Genomic DNA, 22,689 nt, shown 5'->3' on the forward strand with positions numbered 1-22,689 from the left:
ACAGTGCTGACGTACAGTTATCGATGACCATGCCGACACCTCTCGAATGGGATGCTCAACGAGATTGGGGAATGGACGTAACATTGGACACCCCTTCAATTAGTTTACTCCGAGATCATGTCACGCTTATATCTGATCTCTCAAGGGACTGGAGTTCAGGTGCTACCGGGGGAGACTACCATCATTTTGTTCCTAATCATTATAACTTCCGAGTATCTCTCATCAACTACGACCTTCATTTGTATATAAACGATTACAATATCGTCGATGCACCTTGGTCACGAGATTCAAACGGTGAGTTCTTGACCACAAGTCCAGTGCTGATTGTCAGCTTTTATGGATGCCTATGGACCGAGAATGGACGCGTATGTAGCCGTAGCTTCAACCCAATATCGGCCCGAATCATCGACCGTACCATTTAGTGTCAGTCTGTCTGATGCAAGAGTCGAATTATGTGTACCTAAGTGGGATACACACCGAGCGTTCGGACCAGACGTCACTGAAATCGGTAAGATCGGTGATCTCACGGCTAAAGGATCTTACTTGTATTACTCGATACCAAAGCCTGATCATCAAGAAACACTCGACCTACATCTCGAGGTAAGTCTTTGTACCTGCAGACTCAGGCTAACATCGTGACAGGGTAAACATGTAGTTTTCAAAGCTTTTGGTTGGGTCCTGCGAAGATTATTCTGCGTCAAGGATAATTATTTCGGTACTTTCACTCAATTTCGAACGATGCAAGAATACCTGGAGAAGTTTGATCATGATCCGGACTCCGTGGGAGACCCTATAGAAGAGAAATATAGACCAGGCAGAGTAGGTTTATCACTGTAATGACATTAGTATCAAAGCTGACGGTAACGACAGTCCGATCCATTTGCCGTCTTCGTCACGATGAACGTGGAAGAATCCCTCGTCTTGATGTCAGATGAGATATACAATTGCCGAAAAGGACTGGTCATACCGGTGCCCCAGCTACAAATGAATCTAAAATCAGTCGAGCATTTCATGGGTGAGCACTATTTCATCGGCCTCGCAAGATTTATGCTGATGACTTCCCAGAGTTATCTCTCGATGCACCTCCTACTTATGTTACGGCATCTCCCGACCTCGATGGTGTATTCGCGATAGGTGGATGTCCATCCATCACTGAGACAGATATCATCTTCATCGAGGGTATTGAAGTGAAGGCCAATAGACTGTTCGGTCCACAGCCGCAAGCGACCACCTACCTTTGTCTGTGGGAAATCGTCATTCCTAAAGTATCAGCATTCGTCAGTCCTGAACTCGTCTCAATCCTACAAGCCGCTGGGAGAAGTGTGGGATATACATTCTCTGATCCTGAAAATGGTCCCTCTGAGATTTATGTGCCGAAATCTGCTCCTGATGGTGAGTCTTCCAAGGGTGGGCGTGGCTGACATACTGTAGTGACATTCGTCAAGGTCACGGTCGACGAGGGGCTGGCAATGCTCACAGCGGGAGACAACGCCATCTCTGTCGAAATGCCAAGCGGACTTTCTCTGGATACAAGCACAATGGGAACTCGATCTTATAGCTCCATGATGGGTGTTTCACTGCCTTCCCTCATTGTCAATGTACTGGAGAAAGTACCTAAAACCACTTGGCAATCAGTTGGCTCCGCTAGAGCTGGTGCGGCGATAGATATATTCAAAGCTCCATCAGGATGGAGAGAAGCTGTTGCCCGACAACAAGACTTTATCAGGAAAGAGGATGAGGAGACAAGTAGGATTTGGTACATGTATGAGGAGTCAAAGCCTTCTGGTGAGCTTTGGGTTACCCATATACGCACCATAGGAAACTTGCTGATTATGTACTAGTACAACTTCATGTCAACGGTCTTTACCTGCCGCAACCGATGCGGCAGTTCCCAGAAGGTACTGTCCATCTCCAGTATTGAGGTCAAATGCACTCAAGCTGATCATCCCTGGTTGTTCTGCAGATGATGAATCAGTAAATGAAGAATCAGAGCGGTCTACTATAGGCTCTGATCACGACGAGATTGCCTCTTCCTCGGCTAGCTCGACTGGAAACGACGTCGGATACCACGATTTTGAGTATGTCATTACCTACTCCAATTCTGTACAGTGGACTGCTGATAATCATCTTATAGCCAATTAAGGCTTCGGAATAGAAGATCGAGATCGTTCGCGACTGCAAGGGAAACGCCAGGCAACTCGACCGTAGGCGAGGAGTCTGATACTGATTCAAGCGCTATCTCGATCGTTGGATCGATCTCATCGAATACCGCTAAGGCATATGGTGATATCGCCTCGGCAATGGATGCAAAGCTTAGGAGCTTCCACACAATTTATTTAAACAAAGAATCCTTCGTGAATGTCTATGAGTCTCATAGTCTTATTGATGATTCTCCATCTACTGTCCGGTCGATCGATGATGGTACAATCATCCGTATCAAGAGTAAAGCCATCAGCTTAGACTTGACACCCACGTCTATCCCAGCCATCTCGACCATCCTTACCGGTCTATCAACTAAAGATGAAGGGTTCGAAAAACGGCTCGACGCACTACTGGCGGAACAGCTATCGGCGATAGAAGAAGAGTCAAAAGTCACTGTCCCAACAGTTTTAGATCTACGGTTACCCTCAGTCGGGCTCAACTTGTCGACAGGAGGCAAACGACAAATCTCTCTCGCAACTCAGCTACAAGGTATTAGCTGTCACTTGTCTCACTATGCGCCTCGGAACAAGCAAGCTACTTTTGATATCTCGGCAAAAGTCTCTATCATTACCCTTGCCGCTCTAGCTTCAACATCACCGATCTCAGACATCTCCCTGCGTGATGTCTCCGATCTCGACGATGAACCATTCGGTGGTCTCCCCGTTCTCAAGGCAGCAATGCAAGGTCTCGAGATCGCTGCTCACCATAGTCAGGGTGTGCGGATGCATACCAAAGTATCGCACGCGACCATCGACACGGTCACTCCTGCTTTTGAGACCATCTTCAGCTTGATTCAGCCTTGGCAAGAATCGATCAGGCAGATTCAGATGTCAAAGCCCTCAGCAGCTTCCGATGCCCATGTTCTGTATACGATTCTACAAAAAGTTATAGAACATGGATATGACGCTTACCTACCAGCCTTTGCTTACGAACGAGCGTATGGTCTCCATGTGCAAGATTTCAGGAATGTCAGGACTCAAACTGGATGGTGGTTATTAGCTCGATTCCGTGATTGGTATAGACGAATTCCTGCACAGCAACCAGTGGAGCCAGAGTTGCCCTTGGATCAGATGGCAGAATACACCATCAACCAGTTATGCAGAGTGGAAGATACGGTTCACGGAGCTGAAAATGTTATTCGAGACCAACATTTCATCCAGCGAGTTTTCGGTAATACTATACGTGAATCGACGAATAGGAAGCAGAAAGAAAAGGCGATGGATTTGTTCTTATATTCCGAAAATCTTAAGATCAGCCATCATGGACATTCTCTTGGATCGAAGAAGATATCTTCTAGTAGTATCGTCATCGATAAAGCTTCTTTTGGCGGATCCAAAGCTACAGGAAGAACGGACGATCGACCAGTCACTCAAATCCAGCTGGTCGTGGCTGTCAAAGAAGTGCGAACAGAAATTCAAGATAGTATACTAGGCTCAGTCCGAGCTGCATTAGAGCAGATGCCTGAGATGGCAGTCAAAACAGAACACTCAAATCTGAAATCAACAGATTCAAACCTCGTCATCGTTGCTGATGGACATATTGGAACGATCAACCTCGATGTCCAAGGCGGTGGGTTAAGGTTACATTTCGGTGCAAACGATTTGCATCTCACTAGGCTGGCTCGTCAGAGCGTTCGACCAAATCATGATTCGCCTCATCGATCCTCTAAAGAGACCGTCAATGCCACTTGCGCTTCTATTGAGCTTTCGGTGTTGCAGATGGAAGAAACCCAGAAGCAAGCCGACCGCTCATCAGATCGAATCATCGTTGGCCTGAAATCTGATGGACTGTCTACATTATACGACAATTACCATTCCACCTCTCGTAAATCACCTTCTCCAGGCACAAAGATAGCTGTGGGATTGAAACTGTTGGATTTCGACTCGAGACCTCAGCTACGAGCTTTCTATGCGTTCGTGCAGGCGTGGAAGGATAAAGAATTGCCGTGAGTTCAAATGATCTGGGACTTGGCTGATGGTTAGTCTATACGCTGCCAGCATCAATGAGATCCGGTCGATAGTCTCCGCCAAAATACCAAGTCGGCCTGAATCAGGCAGGCCATCCTCTCCTCTGCACCTGGCTGCTGTCGATGTCGCGATCGAAGCGTTACATATGCAAGTACGAGCAGCCAAGGCTTTGTGGCTCAGATGGGATATAGGCAAAATATACGCCTCGCGTCAAGACGTCAATGACAACGTCCGATTCGCAATACGAGTTGCCCCTCAGGTAGTTGGAGCCTACGCTTCGATACGTAAGCACAAGTCCACTGATTCCTCAGCACTTCGACTTCCCTCTATCACTATCATTGGTGATACAAAGTCAACCGATGGTCGTGCGCATGTATCAGCCAATATCGAATTAGGGTTTTTCACTGGGGTCCTGAAACCAGTTATTCTCGACCGACTATTATCTCTTCATCAACAATTGGCTGCGGACATCACTCAATTCGTCAATGATTGGCATAACGACGTCACCAGAGCAATCAACAAGCGCCATACAAAGGGCATCTCTATGGCTTCTATCGACACTGCGTCATCGGTACACGCAGACTCGCCAGGCTTGCTGTTTGATATACATATCGGCGTGGCTGGTTTGCGACTTGGACTTCGTGCTGATGATGTCGCTACGACGTTACTTTTCGAGGCATTAGCAGTGAAAGGTAGAGCGACCAATCTCCTCACAAAAGAAAATGCACTTCATTGGCGAGCGAAGATTGATCATTTCGGATTATCCCTTGGTCATCTTGGTTCTCAAGCTCTCTCCAACGATACCGAACCTGTAAGAACCCATCGCACAGCGTATATGATCTTAGATGCAGAAGTGCAGGAAGTACCGCCAACCCCCCAATCCACCTCAAGACTGAACATCAACCTCAGCCGTGTTCACACTGTCATGCATCCGGAAGCTCTCAGTGAATTGACTGATCTCTTGAAAAGTTGGACGTCGGATCTGCACATATTGCGTGATCATCGTTCGGCCGAGGTAGCGGAAGTCAAGGTACATACCAGCAGGGTACTTAAACGCTTGGAATCAGCAGAGAAGGTGGAGCATTCAGAGAAATCTTGGTTTGCCAACAGACTTGTATTTGTTGAAGTTTCCGGTATTGGAATTGCCATACCCTTGGTGGAAGGTGCAGCTATCGGTGACACGATTCATAGCGACCTACCCGCATTACTGTACTCGATCAGAGTGATCAGTTTCCAAAATAGGCGAAATGAAACAGCTAGATTCAAGGTGCAAAATATGGTTCTACAGTTCATCAGGAAGTGAGTTGAAATGATATGAGACCTCTCTGACAGCATCTAGATTTGATCAAAGCTCTCCCGAGCATTTCACTGGCGATTTCCATGAGTCAGTCAACCGTATGACTCTCCCCTCTATCGATATGGAAGCTCAGATGTCTTCCACTCCCGACATCTGGCAGCTGTCCGCTCATTGCTCCGCGACCGATTTCAAGCTTTCTTTGTCCCCCGAAGTCGCAGATGGTATATTCAAACTTATCGACCTGTTCCACAATGGTAAAGAACGAATCACCAAGCTTGAGGCGCACTATAAATCCGAAATGGCTAAACACCCTTACGAGTCGGTCTCTGCAAAATACGATGATCCCTCTTCTCCAGCCGTAGTTCGTCCATCTCAGCGGATACTTGTCAGGATGTCATATACCTTCAACAGTGGCATTGTCGAGCTTCATCGAGGCCTATCGGAAAGCGAACGAAAGACCTTGAATGCGGATATGAAGAAGAGTAGACAATGGCATGATACCGTTGTACTGCCTACGGTATCGCTGTGGATGAACTATTCTGGACCTAAAGCGATGAATCCAGCATCAGATGATAATGGGGATAATGATGCTTCACTTCTGTTCAACGCCGTGAGTCCTTACTTCAGATGAACCTTGCTGATTATGTAGGCCGTTCACGAGAGCCGCAACCTTCTTCGACCTACGATACTACCCTTCTTTGTACAAGTCATTAATCGTATGGAAGGTCGTGCCAAGCATAAAGTAGCCGCTTCTACTGCCACTACTCAACCACAACCAGAACCCATACCAGCATCGATCAGCGAACAATCCGTTCATACTGTGTCCCGAACTCCCATGGAGAAGATCAGATTACGATTCACCTTACGAATCGATAAATCAAGACTTCGCTTATCGTGTGCTCCCGACTCTAACGCTTATGTGGATCTCAAATGGGAGAGTGGTGGTTTCCTGGCCAGCACGACCATCGGTGGAAATGACGTGACAACTGTTGCCGGTACTATCTCCGGTGTCACCGCTTACTTGCGTCATGAATTCGCAGAAGAAGGTAGAAGTTGTATCGAGGCTGGCGCTAAAGACATGGCATTCACAATTGCCCATCGACCCGATGATGGTAACGGACATCAAAAAGGCCTATCTATCGTACTGGATACTCAACTGTCCGGTCAATTCAGATTGGAACAGTTTAGCGCTTGGTTGACATTCGCTGCTGTATGGATCGATTCCGCTCCTCCCCTTGATTTACCTCCAAAGTCATCCATTGTAGAGGCAGCTACCAGCTCGGCGCCAGCTTTAGCACCCATTCCAAGTCAGCAAAAGCTGGCTATAGTAGCTCTGATTAGATTCAGAAGTATCGACCTCGATGCGAATGTCGGTGTGACCAATGCGAAGTTGGAATTCACGCCTATCGTCCTTCGAACTATATCCAATGGGGAATTTACCGAGGTGGACCTAGATATCGGAGTCACTCAGCTGACAGCGAAAGGTGATATTTCTGGAGAATTGAGGAGTGAACATCTGAATTTCCATACTTCCCGACGATCCTCTCGATCGGCTACGCAAGCTGTTCCAACGGTGTTGAGTATGGCTATAGATGCGGGCGATTTGACTGGTAGTTTGCTGTTGCAAGAGCTAAAGGTTATCATTTTCCAGTAAGTAGTTTCGGTGTGCTTTTAAAGGTCCGCCTACTGACAATTGTAATTACAGTCTGGAACCGGCGACTGTTAAATTAGCAGACGATTGGAAAGCCTTCAATGACGATCAGAACTCTCAAGTGAATCTGTCCTTTACCGTTCAAACAGGAGTCTTCCGCGCTATAGCACGATTACTTGCCATCCCCTCTCTACTCAACAAAGTGTACTCTATCACTAATACATTCGATTCTCAAGAAAGGGTGGCGTCTCAAAGGTCGAACATATACAAATCTACCAAACTTCGTAAATCCACCGAACCTTCACCTATGGCAGCGGCTATACTCCATACCGCTCGTAAAGCGGGTCAATCGATGAACACCTCAGGTAGCGTGCGAACCTCTCAGACTATGAAATTCGATTTGGGTGGAATTGAATTAGGTATATTCAATGCACCTGTCACGGACGAGCACAGAGGCGATTTCTATAGATTCATGATTGGTAAATGTGAGACGGACTTGAAGAGACGATTGTCCAAAGAAGGGTTACCGAAGAGAGATCTCAGCGTGCTAGTATCTTTTGTCAGTTGGGATACCAGTGATGGACCGAGGGCAGCGAAAGATGCAGCTGGATCGAGGGTCGTGAAGGAAATGATCGAATCAGCTTCGAAACATGGCAAAAGGGAGATAGCTTGGTTACCTCTGATGGTGAGTCCAGGTGTCCCTTGCGGTGTAAAATCCGATGTGCTGATCATGTTTGGTAACATTAGACCATGACGATGCACTCGATTGAAGAACCTCGTCCGCCCGTTATCGTATACGATTTCGACCTAATATGGGGAGAAGGTGATGGAGATGTTGCAATCTTACCGTACTTCTTTGAACAGGCTTACAAGACCTTCGATGCTTTCACCAAAGGATTGGAGCGAGAACAGATCACTAAAGCCAAACGTAGAGGAGAAGATATGCCAGTCAGGCGAAACACCTCTACAGTCAATTTCGAGATCAAACATAATTCCAACAACGGTGCAGACAAGGTCAAAGAAGAAGAGGATGACGATGGTGGTAATGAGCAATTGACCTTCAGAACGAGACTGGCAGGAACAAGACCTTTGCCCGTACCGAGATTGAGATTGTTAGGTGAAGGTACGAGACAGGCGATGGTGATCATACCTAGAATCAACGAGTTTTCAGAACAGTTGCCTATCATGGTACATAAAGGGATCACGTCGCCTTTGGAGGATGGTATGGATTTGTGAGTGTCACATAGTCTGGTAAATGATTTGGAAGCTGATGCGGAACACCATCAGATTACTCAAATTATACGAAAAACAACTACCTGATCGAGCGACCTAGCATGCTGTTCAAGCTCTTCTAATACTTCCATCAGAGATTCATTAGTACCCTGCATATTTGATACCAGTTTGTTAATTGTATATAATGAATGTATCTCTTACTCGAGAATGTGTCACGCAGCAAAGAAGAATCCTTAATCTCGAGCGTAGTGCCTCCACTCGTGATGTATCTTCTCTGGTCAGATTGTTGAGGCGGTCACTACCTAACCACTCTGCAGGAACCGCTCTTCCATCTACGGTCAAATACTCAAGAAATTATCGCATCCCGTTAGCTCTGCGAAATCAAGCTGGAGATCGCTTGGTCAGTACCGAGTTCGGGGACAATTTGGGAATCCCAAGTGCTGTATTTTTAATTTTTTTCAATATATATATATATATATATATTTATGATCAAGGCCAAGTGCGTTACAGTACCTCCACCACAAGTCTGTTGATTTTTCTCTCCTCCTGGTTGCATAGATGTAATTCCGTCTGCCGTGTCTTGAGATTCAGGCGAAGTCGAATATTCAGATCAGATAGGGAGATTTACCCCACCTGATCTAACAAAGATGAAACGATCGGGCGTATATCCTCGCCCAGGAGATGAGTCCAACGGAGACAGGGGAAGTGATCAAACAAGGGTTTAAACATCAAGCTTTGATTGACACTCGCTGACCCTGGACCAGGAATCCATCTGATCCGATCAGTGATGTTGCCGCAGTTGCCGCATGGCGGATCAAACAGTGTGGAACATGCATGAGTGACCAGTCTGCTGGAGAGCTCGGTCATTGATGCAGTCTGGAAGAGATTTTTGCATCTTCATCTATTAACGTATATACAGTATCGCAATCTTCGAGACCAGACCAGAGCCCAGAGCCAAGAGCCGACCGATGCACAGAGTCAGTTTGGGATCCTTTCAGTCTAACAGACCGCCCTACTCTTGTCCCCACTCACAACAGACCTAGATTAGGGCGCATGCAGATCAACGGAATGTTGTGAACTCCTCTGTTTGGACCAAAAATGAGTACAGTACATACATTCCGTGAAGGTCGTGAGAAGGAGTAAGCTTAATTTTAGAGTTTATCGAACCTGATTCACCTTTCACATTTCTCAGTTGCAGTTGTACGCTACGCTAATCTGTTTCGTTTCCCATGTGATACCATTCAAAGAGGTGAGGATATGAATGTATTTAGATGAGATGGAGTGATCGCCAAAAACCTTTGCATTGCATTGATCTTTCTTCCTCTAGCTTTATAACTTAGTCAGTCGATTGGTCTATACTACATCTATCTCAATCAGAGGATTATTGACTCTCCATCCAATATCCTCATTCCACCACCTCTACTCTGCTGGCTGAGCTGTCACCAAGATCCCACTCAAGTCATAGTGTGGGGCTAATCCTCCCACATTTGTTCCCCTCTCAAGACACACTCACATCTCGACACGATAAACGATAAACGATAGATAAATAGGTACTCCAAGCAAGAGTCGGCTCATACTGTACGATGCACGATAGAGCTGGAGTTGTGGTATTGCTCAATGGATATCCAGGCGTAGGTAAATCGAGTGTCGCAAAAGAGTTGTTGTGAGTATCCTCATTTCATCAGTGAACGGAAGTTGTGCTGTGTGGATCTACTAGACTGACTATCTCGCCACATGGATCGAAATAGGAGGATCCTACCAAATGCGAAATTATTAGAGTACCACTCGATGAGAGCCGTGATAGATCCATTGATAGATAAAGAGAAAGATACGGACAGATGGATGGAGATGAAGAAGGCTTTGGTGAGTTGGAAGCAATCGGTTATCGTATCTTCCGGTGTTGCTGTTGGTGATTTTTCCGCTCCTGCACGAACGCGTTGGCAAATCCACAAACCCTCTTCTGCAGATGTACAGTTTGACCCAGTAGACGCTGATCAGATATGTTTAAAAAATAGTTACAAACCCTCTTGTCCACACTCGGTTCCAATCCACCTTCCTCCCCTTCCTCGCAACCACCAATCTACATCCTCACTTCTCATCTGTGCGCCACACCGAGGAGGTTATCCGTCCTTCATTCTCATCTATCTTCGTTACCCCTCATTCATGTATTACTAAACTGTTCGACAGAAGAGAACCTTCGCAGGTTGGGCAGTCCCTCTAGAAAGGGCCTCTCGGAGATAGATCCCAATATCAATTCCAGTCGTAATGGGAGTGTGGGATTTAGTACAAAAGGATATACAGGTAAGAAGATAACGGATGAATCTACCTTATACGAACTTCGAATGGAAGAAGAACTGGGTAGATTTTACGCATACAATTCCAATGGACTTAAATCTACTGGGGGTGGAGGAGGGGGGATCGAAGAGTTGAAAAGAAAAGGTCTGTTAGGTGAATATGAAGTGAATACAGAAAGTCTAGAGGTCAACCAGACTGCTATGTTGGTTTCGGAATATATCATCGAAGCTTGTAGAGAGATGGGTTGGTATATCAGGTTGAACCCACAAAAGAAGTGATCAAGGATCGGGAACGGTGCAGTATCTTGTGTATAGTGAAAAGAAGGTTCCAACATCGATATCGATCATGAATCCTTGGCATATATTATACATGAGTCAGGGGAAGTCAGTGAATTGGCGTGTACTCCTGCAAGTCAACAGATATAATCAATGCTATATGTACTGTATATACATCGATCTACTATCAACATCTACAGTGTCCCAATCGATCATGATTATCATTCGTCACGTACATACACTCAAGCTAAAAGTCCATTCTTCGATCTCCAACCTATGAAAGAGGTTTCCTTCCCATACGATCAAATTTCGACTTCTTGATCTTATTCCTATTCATTGTCCCCAGCTGTCCAGCCTTATACGGATTATCACCTCCCGCACTTCTAAACGAACTCTTCCCCATCCGTCTTAAAGCTTTCTTCTCTTTCTTACTCAATTTCTTTCCTGCTCCTCTGTACGATTCCATCGTACCATACGAGTTCGAGTTGGAATTTGAGTATGGTGTTCTCGAATTCAGACTGTCCTCATCGTCATTGTCGTCGAGATCCGGTCTAGGGTTATGTGGTCGCGAAATGGGAGACTTCGTTCCGTAAAATTGTCCAGGTGGGATAGGTTTAGGTTGGTGGATGACCTTCGAAGAACTCGTAGGTGTATTAGGTGTATGAGTAGGTGTCATCATTTTTAGTGGGGATTGTGTATTTTTAGGTGTCATCAAAGAACCGAATTTCTTGGAAGAAGAAGTTGGTAATTCCGGTGGTAGATCTAGATCTACTTCTAACTCATCATGATTCTGTTGCGATGGAGATAATATACCATTTCTCGCTTCTGGCGGCGTGCCTTTACGTATGGACATAGGTCTTACTGGACCTATCAGTCCATTGACGCTTCTCTTGGGTTTTAGGACATTGACATTATCATCTCTTTCGTCCGGTCTTTGTCTCTTATCACCTATCTTGGCATTGGCAGGCGAGGATAGATGACCGTTCGCTATGGGTTTTCTGGCTGATGATAGAGGGGTAGCGGTCGGGGTCGGTACGTGATCATCAGATACTCTGATGTAGCTTAGTAAGTAAGCTGTTCGGTCATTGAGGACCTCTTGACGTTTGACAACTGAGACGTCATTGTCATCCGCATGGAACCACTGTCCGTGGGGTCCTCTGACATAAGATGTGTAATGTCCAAAGCGAAGTTCCACCCCGCGATGACATGTTACTCCGAATAATCGATATTTGGTTCCCCCAACCTACAAAGATGGGAATGGTCAGCATGTCGTACTCATTATGGGTATGAGTACTTGATCAGGACGAGGTGACATACTTTGGGATCCACCATATAAGGTGATATGTCCAGATATTCATCATAGTCTATATGTCCATTATACTTGTTCGCTCTAGCTCGTCCACTATAAGAATGATAATCTACGCTGAACCGTTTTAGGTGGAGGGTAAGGATTGGGGGAGCCTCCTGTATCTTGAACGATTTCGTAGCATTCGCCTTGGCTTTGCAGCTGCGTAGACGATCGTCAGCTGATATATCTGAAAGGGGGTTAGACAAATGTCCGAGACATCTACTCACTTGTCACAATGATACTTGTTATCACCTTCCAACTTGTCCTCCCTCGTGAATCCATTCATCATATTCTTTATACTCTTTGAGCCTGATCTATTTACGTCGAGTGACAGGTCGAGGAACCAATCGAAGGTATCTGAGGGTTTCTGACACCTCGAACAAATCACCCGGGAACGTACTCTGCCTCCCCACACTTTGTAGACCCATGTGGAATGTTTGATCTTCTCGGGAAGGTCTCTGATTATGTGATTTGGATATCAGTATGGAGCTTCGATGTGACATGGAAGAGGATTTGGTATAGTAATGTGTAGTGAGTGAGATCACTCACTTCTTCGTTCCGGCCAGAGCAGTCAGCTGAAGAGCATCAGTAACGAATCGGAAGAATTCGTGCGTATCTTCCTGCTTATTCCTGCTGAAACCTTTTTTGATATCTGCGTTTTTGAGAATCACGAAAATCAGCATGAACTCAAGCATCCGCCTACTGGATGATTCAAGAGCGAGAGGAATTTGGAAATATATCCAGGAAGGGGAAAGTGGCGTATTCTAATGATATGAACGATACTCACCTTTCAGATGAGAGTGCACCTGCGGAGCATAGTATGACCTTCCACCCCAATGCGATCCAGTCGCCATGTCCCTCAATTGACATAACATGCAGAACCGATGTTGTGATGCTCGTAAACCTGTTGAAGTAGGGAAAAGGCATATTAGCATGATTCCCTTCATCCTTCTCCTATATAGATTCATGTCCTAATAGATTTTGGACAGATAAGTAGTTAGCTCACTCACACTTGCCATCCTCATGCTCCATAGCTATCCGCAAAACCGGCGGAGTATGTAACAAAACCTGCAACGTCGCATTGGCATAACATGCCATCGAGGGATTATGTAACCCCGCTGCTGGCTTTTTCACTGATAATATCGATTCGGGCCATGTCAATTCGATGGGTCGCTTGTATAGATCATCGGGATTTATAAGTGGCTGGTAAGTGGAAGGTTTCTTTTTCAGTGGAGAGGGAGTAGATGAGGAAGGTTGTTGGGTAGTTTCAGGTGTAGGTAATTGTATTTGTGAATTACCATTGGGCAATTTAGCTGTACCATTTACTACGCGTTGATCTTTGTCCTCGTTCTTCTGGTCATCTTCGTCTTCGTTATCGCTCTGATTCCTACTTTCCAAATTATCTTCTTCCTCCACTTCTCCTTCTTCTTTTTCCTGCTGGACAGATTTACTAAACCCGTTGACCAACTGTTTAGACGACGATGAGAAGCGTGGTGGTGGGCTTGGTGGACCAGGTCGAACGACTTTCATCTTGTTATGCAGATTAACATTCTGTCGATGTATGCCTTTACTAAACTCGATGGGATTGTTAAGCATAGATGATAGTAAGGTATTGTTGTCCAAGGAAGATGGAATGGTAGGTAGGGAAACGGCTGTCATCGTCATCTGTGAGCCGAGGTGAATTTCCTTTTCTCTCCCTCTACGTTTTCTTAGATCCTCTTGCTCGGGATGGTAGGTGTGAGGGTATCTCGGGATGCCTCAGCGGACTGTAGGTATGGGTTTTCGAGTCTTGAGTCTCGTATGAGTAAGAGTGATGCTTTGGTAGAATAGTATCGACGCGAGGAAGTACAAAAAATTGATTGTACAACCCAAAATCAATTTAAATGAGAAAATGATTCCGTTGGAAATCAAAGTATGGCGTATCCCACCACTCTCAACGGGTAAGATATCATCCATACGAGAGTCTATCTATGTATCGTTGATTGATCATGGAATATGCATATGAACAATACAAGGATTGAGAATGACAATATGCATCAAAGGTGTAGAAGGTACCACTTCTTCTAGTTTATATATCTCACAATTCCTCTTTGATCTTCTCTTCTTCCTCACTCTTCACACTCCCGCCAACATCTTGCTCATCGGGCCAGCACAAAGCCGGTGTGGTCACTTTATATCTGTATTCACATTTCTCAGGCTCAGAGATCGATAGTAAAGCGTTCTGAGTACCACATGATAAGTCTACGGAAACGGATCGGAGAGGTCCATTCCAACATCGGGCGCTGCAATGGCATAAATCATAACGTATTAGCATGTCTCAACTATAGACTGTGTGAAGACCATGGACCGCATAAGACGAAGGGAGTTGAAGGATAACGCAAGGAAGGCATGGTGAGTTAGGGTCAAGGATATCACAAAACTCACCCGTTCTTGTAGAGTTGCTTGGTATAGTATTCGAAGCTACCTTGCTCAGCAGCTGTATTCCATTCTGAGAAGGTACTATAAACCAAATCCCTTTGTCAGCACGTATGGACTTGCATGATGACGTGGGAAGACTAGATTGAATGGACATTCCACTCACCCCATATGGTTCGTAGCACCATCTTTATTACTTTTCTGAGTAGCTTTACCGAAGAAACACAACTCGTATGTGTAGCTATTGTTGCATAGCGAACATGTCCGTTAGCTAGGAGCGACATCGCATTTGAAAGCTCCTACTACTCACTCTCCAGAGACTTTATCAACGCAGACGCCGTCCAATTTCTTCCACTCTGCTTGTGGTCCATATTCCTTATCCATCTTTTCTAGGGTATCTTCGGTGTTCGTAACTGCATTCTTCAGCTTGTTTAGTTCATTCGATAATCCACGGTGTTTATCACGGGCTGCAGCTACATCTATATCGTTGACATGAATCATCAGTAAAGCTCTTCTGATTGTCCATATATACGGATGGGGCAACTCACGTGGACCTTCAGCTATACTAGTCTTGGAAGCTTTCTTCTTCCCTATCAAACCCAATCTGATCATCCATTCGATTGCCGTGTCCCTAACAGACTCCCATGAATCGTATAATGAATCAGGGATATATTCATCGATTTTCCATAACAGACCACCTTCTTCCTCATCATCGTCAGCATCTGCTTCATCCTCGGGCCCACTCTGCCAAAGGAGACTTTCCAAATCTTTTCTCTCTAATTCATCCAACTCCCAGTCTTTTATTTCTTCCTCGTCTTCTTTATTCTCTTCGACGTGTGGTTTCTCCTCTTCCGACGGAGCAGCAGCCTTCCCTGTCAATTCTTCATATCCTACTACAGCAGCTTTAACCGCCATATCTTGATAATTAGGATTATACCCTTTAGACAGTTCATCTAAGATAGAATGTAAGGTATCTAATTCATCTTGCAGTCTTTGGGTTTTACCTCGGAGCCTGGTCAAAGTCAATCGATGGGTAAGGAGGGATTGATATAACGCTATTGGTATCGGTTTACAATCATTAGCATACCTATACTCGTTAGTGGTCCTAGCTGTCATTCCACGCACGAGATGTTTTCTTTTTCTCTAATTCTTCTTTACTCTTGCTTTCTGTCTTCTCCAAAGCGACTGTCAAGGATATCATATACAAGGTAAGTGACTCCGCATGCGACTGATATGTATCAAACAGCTCACCTCTAGCTCTTTCCACTTCTTGTTCCTTCTCTCTCAGTTCTTTCTTCTTAGTTTCCACTTCCGTCTCGAGCCTTTTCTTCTCCCCTTGTGCCCATTTGATATAGGTACCTCTGATCTTGGCTCCCTGTTGCAATCCAGTAGTCCTACTATCAACATCATACCAAATAGAGATACACGTTGACATTGGTGTTTCAGACACTCACAGTTTTTCGAGTTTTACGTATCGCTTCTTCCTCGTCTCTATATTTCTTACCTATCTCAGCGCATTTGTCGGCACAGGCTCCTGTCGCCCATTCGTCTGAGCCATCACAGCATTCTGGGTCTGAGTATTGGTGTACAGAAAATCAGCTATGAGCTATCAGATGGTAGTAGTTATGGAAGGCGAAAGCGAGGAGGATCTGAAGTATGCCTCAGAAAGGTAAGGTGTAATATCGAGGAGAAATTATGACATACCGCAAATCCCATCGTTCACTCTACTACTCAATACCTGCCCTGGTACATGACCCTCGTTCTTACACCAAAAGACACCATTACTACAAGCCGAAGTACCAGGTTCGTCTGATCCGTCGGGACAATCACAATAATCATCATTTATCGCTGAATACTTGATGATTTTGGATCCATCTAGACATTGGAATGTTCCTGCAGGATTGGGCTCATACTTATCATACACTACACAGATATATGCAGACGATCAGTCATACGCCTGACTTGCTATATTAGGAGATGGGGATACTCACGAGCTGGGTTTAGACCACGGATTGAAGATGGAGTGATAGGTTTCTGTTCTGCCGACACGGGTGAAGCAGAGTATGCGAGAAGGGTAAGAAGGGAGAACAGAGCCACCGAAGGCATTGTGAGCGGTATGGCCACTGTACAGCTTGATCTATTGTCCTACAGCACTTGAAATGTCTTCGTTGTCGTTATACTCGTGCTCATAGACGTGGATGAAGATGGAATGGGAGTGGATCAACCTCCACTGACTCTGCCACGCGTCAGTACCACGATGAGAAAGTTAAATGGGCGTAGCAGACAAAGAAGCCGCTGCAAGATGTGCAGCTTACATGTTATAAGCGTCGGTTGCAGCGCTTGTAAAATCGATTTGATCCCGAAATCAGGTGCGTGTGACATTCGGTTAAGGATATTCGGTACTTACCGGTGCATAGTAATAAGCATACAAGACAGCCAATCAGATGGACCACATTAACAGCCGTGATCGACTTTTTCGAGTGTGAGTTAAAGATATCAATCAATATATCAATTCAGATCCGGAGAGCTTCACAGCTGGTATCGCCATCTCTCATCCTCTCTGAATCGTATACATACTTGGGTACCCATACCAGGCTCCCCTCTCCCTTCATCTTTCGTCTTTTTCTCCTCCATATATCAAGCATAATGTCATTACCCAAATCAACCTCGTCTTTACCTCGTCTGATCAATTCTAGATCGGCTGTATTCGCCATCACGCGTCCCAGACTTCCCCTTTCTACTCCAATCCCAACGACCTCGACCTCTTTACGCGCAGGAGGTGCAAGTAGTATCACCCAATCTCGATCGATATCGACAACACGAAGGAGATATGCTACAGAAGCCAAGTTCGATCCGGACAGCGTAGAACGAGCGACGGATGAGGTGGATGTGTGCATCGTTGGAGGTGGACCAGCTGGATTGTCAGCTGCGATAAGGTTGAAGCAGCTTGAACAGGAAAGAGGAGGAGATGAGCTGCGTGTGGTGGTGTTGGAGAAAGGGGGTGAAGTTGGTGAGTACTATCCAATTTCATCCCTATCCTTCTCCTGGGAGAAGCTGACGATTATGCACTACGTATATAGGCGCACATATATTATCCGGAGCAGTAATAGAGACACGAGCGTTAGATGAACTCATACCCGACTGGAAAGAATTAGGAGCACCATTAAACCAGCCTGCTTTAAGCGACAGTATGCGATTCCTCACTGAGAAATCATCCTTCCCCATGCCTCATCCACCTCAGATGAACAACAAAGGAAACTACATCGTCTCTTTATCCAGATTTACCGCTTGGCTAGGAGAACAGGCCGAAGCATTAGGTGTGGAAGTGTATCCTGGATTTGCTGGTGCCAAAGTGCTGTATACAGAAGATGGTAAAGGAGTTAAAGGGGTGGTTACAGGGGATGTAGGATTAGATAAAGATGGACAACCTAAAGATTCTTATGAACCAGGGATGGAATTTCATTCAAAAGTTACACTCATAGCTGAAGGAGCCCATGGATCGCTATCTAAAGAGATCCAGAATAAATTCGATTTGAGGAAAGGAAAAGACCCACAAACTTATGGATTAGGTATAAAAGAAGTTTGGAAAGTCAGAGATGAGGTTTACGAACCTGGAAAAGTCGTACATACCCTTGGGTGGCCATTGGATTACAAGACATATGGCGGAAGTTGGTTATACCACATGGAAGATAATATGGTATCGTTAGGTTTGGTAGTAGGTCTGGATTATGAGAATCCTTATCTCAGTCCGTATAAGGAATTCCAGGTGAGTGCGCATCATCTCACTATTCTTGAAGCACGGCGCCTCGCAGTAGACTGATTTATGTGTTCTCTGGGATGATAAGAGGATGAAACACCACCCATTTTTCGCTAATATCCTTAAAGACGGTCAATGTATCGCTTATGGTGCAAGAGCATTGAACGAGGGTGGATACCAGTCGATACCCAAGTTGAATTTCCCAGGTGGTGCTCTCATCGGATGTTCAGCTGGTTTCCTGAATGTGCCAAAGGTATGTTCCACCAGCTGATGATGAACATTTTCTAAACACTCTCAGCTGATTATGTGATATGTGGTATGGCAGATCAAAGGCACACATAACGCTATGAAATCAGGAATGCTCGCTGCCGAATCCGCCTTTGAGTCCATTACTTCCTCGTCATCGTCATCTGAGGATGCAAGTGAGAGTGAAACTGCAGAGCCAATCGATATGTCTGGATATGCCAAAGCTATGGAAAATTCATGGGTGTACAAAGAACTGAAGGAAGTCAGAAATCTGAGACCTTCTTTCCATAATCCATTGGGACTTTGGGGAGGTATGGCGTACTCTGGATTAGATAGTTTGATATTGAAAGGTAGGGTTCCTTGGACGTTTAGGAATAATTGGGAGGATTATGAGACTACCAAGAAGGCTAGGTGAGTATTTAACTATGGTTTTTTCACTCTTTGTCTGTTTCTCAACCAGTATAAACGACATAATCGCCTTTGTCTTTTCTTTTTGGTCGGTCTGTGCTTGTGCAACATGGAAGTATGCTCAATTTCTGTCACATAACCATAGCCAAGTCAAACCTATCGAATACCCTCAACCAGATGGAAAACTCTCTTTCGACATCCTAACATCGGTTTCTCTCACTGGTACGAATCACGCTGAAAACCAACCTGTTCATCTGAGATTACCTGAAGAACAAGGCGCGAGGGAAAGACATACCCAAGCTAACGTATCTGGTGAATACAACTACTACCGATAGAGATGATCGACGAAGCTGATACTTTGTTGATAGATTACGCCGGTTTACTTGGTCGAGTCTGTCCTGCTGCTGTGTACGAGTATGCGGACGCCGAAGGTTCGGAGGTCGATGCGGTGGGTAAGAAGTTTGTGATCAATTCTCAGAATTGTATCCACGTGAGTAGATTCGACTTTCCGGCAAAGTGTTGAGCGGTCTTGATGATACTTGATGCTAACTATCAATGGTTGGGTAGTGTAAAACTTGTTCTATCAAGACTCCTACTCAGGATATCAAGTGGACTGGTATGTTTCCACTACATTTGCGACTCGATAATATGTTCGATGCTGAGCTGACGTATCGCCGATGTGTTGTAGTTCCTGAAGGAGGTGGTGGACCCAAATATAGTGAGTGGGATTGACCCTCCAAGATTAAGTTTCTTGGCTGACAAACCTTGACATCGATATAGCTATCACATAAGCTCGTTGTGGATCATGGGTTCCTTTTCCTCTGTTTCTCCTTGGTTTATATTAGTCCCCCCAACATACCTCAAAGTCTCAACCTTGCAACGTTTCAACATACCTCAACGTATAATTGTTTACCCTTCGATATGATTAGCATTTCAACATTTGATACAGTATCAGTATGCATTTCACTATGACTTGTACTAGCCACTGATTCGTAATCACAGCTTGTGTATGCACTGTACTATGTGTTATACGGATGATCAAACCTGTCACAACGGATGTGTAAGACACTTGTGTATGTCTATGTATATCTGATTGATCAATTGATTTCGCTTATTGGAAAGGAAGTTGAACTTGATCGAAAGATCCCTTTCAACTCGCTTACATTTCTGTATGTGACTGTGGCGAGAATTGCACTTCACTTAATGGTATGAATAAATAGATCTTGACAAACAATCCGACAGTCATTGATACTCCAGTGTATGGCAGATCCAAGTGACGATCCACCCGATACAGTACATGTGGGTTGACGATCATATCAGGAGAGAACAGGAGGGGCAACATGGAGTAACTACCTTATTTTTAAGGGGGATCGGCATCGCCTCTGTACTCCATCCTTTGTCCGGAATAACACTATACCACTCACGACATGCTATGTTATCATGTTCAACCGGGGTATGTGAGTGATCATACACATATTCCTTTATTGTTCATCCTTTGTAAGTCGGTTGCTCCGGGGTGTGTAACAGGTCCAAAGGAATATTGGTCAAATGAAACGTTAGTTTTTGGCTGGAGAACATAATGTTAATGTTCCTTTGTAATGTTTGAAAATACAGGTAGAGTATACAATCATCGCAAGAAAATACAAGTCTATCTTGCGGAGTTTACTCCTAAGGGGTGTACATCCCTCCTTAGAGGAGGTAGTGGTATAGACGAATGAAAAGAATTTTATGTACTATGGATCAACTTCCTTTATACAAGAAAGTCAAAAAAGTCAAATGATCCTCATCATCAAAAATGATCTACATAGTTTTCTCGTCTTTTCTTTCTTGCTTTATCCTCTGGGACCCTTTCTTTTATCCTTCCGAATATCAACGCCACCGGATGATTGGTATAAACAAAAGATCAACCATCAAACCATCACACCACTATTGATACGGATCCACCATCACTGATCAACCATCACCAATCAACAAAATACTTTGACTTCCTTTTCAGAAAAGTCGACAAGCTTTCTTGATTAGATTTTCGATATTTGATTTTTTGATCTTAGAATCTTTCTACTTGTTTGTTGGTTCAATCAGAATTCAGATCTCTCAGACATTTGGCGTCAGTATTCTCGATCCATCTTTGATTTCGATCTATCTTCTTTCGGTTTACGTCTTACATTTTTGGAAAAGCCGCTATCAACCCCGAGTACGAGCTTCACTTGGAAGCACCTAGATATCCCAGACCATTCTCGATAACGCCAATATCCTTTGTTCGAAATCAAGACGAATCTTCGGCATAACCCTGCTTTACTCTACGTATTTAGGTCAACAACGTCCTTTCATCCAACGAAGTCTTCCAAGCGCACAGGAGGACCCACGAGGATAAGACGAAAATAGATTTTTGCTGGTATAGCCGCTCCAAAATAGCTCGGTGTCCTTGGTACTTTGTTTTGGTGGACAATATCGATATCAACACCTGGGAGATCAACTCAAATCAACACACCAAGTCCAATTCGGTCGATCAAGGCAGATTGTATCGATTCTGACCCTCTGACAGCTGTGTTGGTTGTACAGAGTCCTAGTGTAATCTAATCATATCTCAACTTGAAAGAAGATCGTGTTAGAAGGCAAACCAGTCACGACATCATCGTCTTCTCTTCTTGGTATACTGGAGGATTCTATTGGTATACCGATCATACATTGATTTTGAGGTCAAGTAATCTGGTGTTGGGGAAGATCAATAGGCAAGAACAGGTAAAGCCTAAACTCGGTTTGAAACCAGTCAGCCAGCTACCAACCGTCCTCGGTACGATCGACCATTCCGACCGCTGGGCAAAATGATGTTCTCATCTTCTCGACCTATGGGTCATTATTCTGCCCCACAGGTGAAAATGGCCAGTATGAATCTGGCGAATGTACAGATGAATTTGGAGAGACAGAAGAGGTTGCCGGTGAATGCTGAAGCGTATCTGGATATATTGAATAGGTGAGTCAATATCTCCCTTGTGTATACCAATGATATTTGCTGACATATCTTTACGGTAGATTGTTAGAACCCCTGGCGATCGTACAGGGTCCAATGGGATTGAGAACGTGGTTAGCGGAAGTTCAGTATTTTATGGGATTGATGAAACAGCGTTCGTTCACCGGGAGGCCACTGTGAGTGACTGACAAATCCAAAGCATCAAACCACATGTGTAGCTGATTGACTCTATGATTCGCGGCTTACTGAAGAACGCCGAGAGAACGTCAGGTGTTGGTTTGGTACTCTGCCAGATGGAGGGAGCTGCGTGGTGGACCGGTGAGTATCTGTAGCGAGTCCATCGATTGTTGTCGGCAGTCTTGAATACTGATTGTGGAGATGTTGCTAGTGCGATATGGGACGTCCGGAAGCACAGATAGCAAGTTTCTACCTTTTATTTCTGCCTCGATGATTTAGCTAATCTGACCTGTTCCAATTGATCAGGTACTCATCGCCCTAGGTGAATTATCCCGATTCTAATTGCCAAATCCAGATGACCCTCTCGATCCGACCACCGATTACTTATCAAATACACCCTTCAGCCGCCAAGTTCCGCATAATGAAACCCAGTCAAAATCCATAATA

General features: G+C 44.8%; 6 protein-coding genes and 1 non-coding gene across 7 annotated transcripts; 5 read left to right on the plus strand and 2 right to left on the minus strand.

The window, feature by feature from the left end:
• Positions 1-23: 23 nt before the first annotated feature.
• L199_002519 (uncharacterized protein) lies at positions 24-8,450 on the plus strand (the record flags this gene model as incomplete). Its single annotated transcript, XM_064888263.1, has 15 exons — positions 24-294; positions 374-600; positions 643-819; positions 871-1,015; positions 1,066-1,392; positions 1,480-1,785; positions 1,842-1,898; positions 1,964-2,078; positions 2,135-4,147; positions 4,200-5,468; positions 5,521-6,076; positions 6,128-7,116; positions 7,172-7,802; positions 7,865-8,349; positions 8,405-8,450. 15 exons carry the CDS (start codon positions 24-26, stop codon positions 8,448-8,450), a joined length of 7,614 nt encoding a protein of 2,537 aa, XP_064744335.1.
• Positions 8,451-8,683: 233 nt separating this feature from the next.
• Positions 8,684-8,797, plus strand: L199_002520. The gene has a single exon (XR_010449953.1). It is a non-coding gene; the product is annotated as a 5S ribosomal RNA (ribosomal RNA).
• Positions 8,798-9,933: 1,136 nt separating this feature from the next.
• On the plus strand, positions 9,934-10,923 carry L199_002521 (uncharacterized protein; the record flags this gene model as incomplete). The annotated part of the gene is made up of 3 exons (XM_064888264.1): positions 9,934-10,013; positions 10,099-10,213; positions 10,366-10,923. 3 exons carry the CDS (start codon positions 9,934-9,936, stop codon positions 10,921-10,923), a joined length of 753 nt encoding a protein of 250 aa, XP_064744336.1.
• Positions 10,924-11,194: 271 nt separating this feature from the next.
• Positions 11,195-13,927, minus strand: L199_002522 (uncharacterized protein; the record flags this gene model as incomplete). Its single annotated transcript, XM_064888265.1, has 6 exons — positions 11,195-12,163; positions 12,238-12,427; positions 12,496-12,726; positions 12,818-12,920; positions 13,056-13,172; positions 13,279-13,927. The coding sequence occupies 6 exons, from the start codon at positions 13,925-13,927 to the stop codon at positions 11,195-11,197; spliced, it is 2,259 nt and encodes a 752-aa protein (XP_064744337.1).
• Positions 13,928-14,345: 418 nt separating this feature from the next.
• L199_002523 (uncharacterized protein) lies at positions 14,346-16,789 on the minus strand (the record flags this gene model as incomplete). Its single annotated transcript, XM_064888266.1, has 10 exons — positions 14,346-14,550; positions 14,693-14,767; positions 14,850-14,924; positions 14,994-15,162; positions 15,232-15,738; positions 15,809-15,868; positions 15,935-16,058; positions 16,138-16,256; positions 16,388-16,606; positions 16,675-16,789. The coding sequence occupies 10 exons, from the start codon at positions 16,787-16,789 to the stop codon at positions 14,346-14,348; spliced, it is 1,668 nt and encodes a 555-aa protein (XP_064744338.1).
• Positions 16,790-17,329: 540 nt separating this feature from the next.
• Positions 17,330-19,826, plus strand: L199_002524 (uncharacterized protein; the record flags this gene model as incomplete). Its single annotated transcript, XM_064888267.1, has 8 exons — positions 17,330-17,693; positions 17,764-18,449; positions 18,529-18,693; positions 18,766-19,097; positions 19,240-19,406; positions 19,463-19,584; positions 19,662-19,710; positions 19,783-19,826. 8 exons carry the CDS (start codon positions 17,330-17,332, stop codon positions 19,824-19,826), a joined length of 1,929 nt encoding a protein of 642 aa, XP_064744339.1.
• Positions 19,827-21,919: 2,093 nt separating this feature from the next.
• Positions 21,920-22,584, plus strand: L199_002525 (uncharacterized protein; the record flags this gene model as incomplete). The annotated part of the gene is made up of 5 exons (XM_064888268.1): positions 21,920-22,068; positions 22,128-22,241; positions 22,317-22,383; positions 22,454-22,483; positions 22,549-22,584. The coding sequence occupies 5 exons, from the start codon at positions 21,920-21,922 to the stop codon at positions 22,582-22,584; spliced, it is 396 nt and encodes a 131-aa protein (XP_064744340.1).
• Positions 22,585-22,689: the final 105 nt, after the last annotated feature.

The sequence above is a fragment of the Kwoniella botswanensis genome, chromosome 1 (genome assembly GCF_036426115.1).
Source record: "Kwoniella botswanensis chromosome 1, complete sequence".
NCBI lineage: Eukaryota > Fungi > Basidiomycota > Tremellomycetes > Tremellales > Cryptococcaceae > Kwoniella > Kwoniella botswanensis.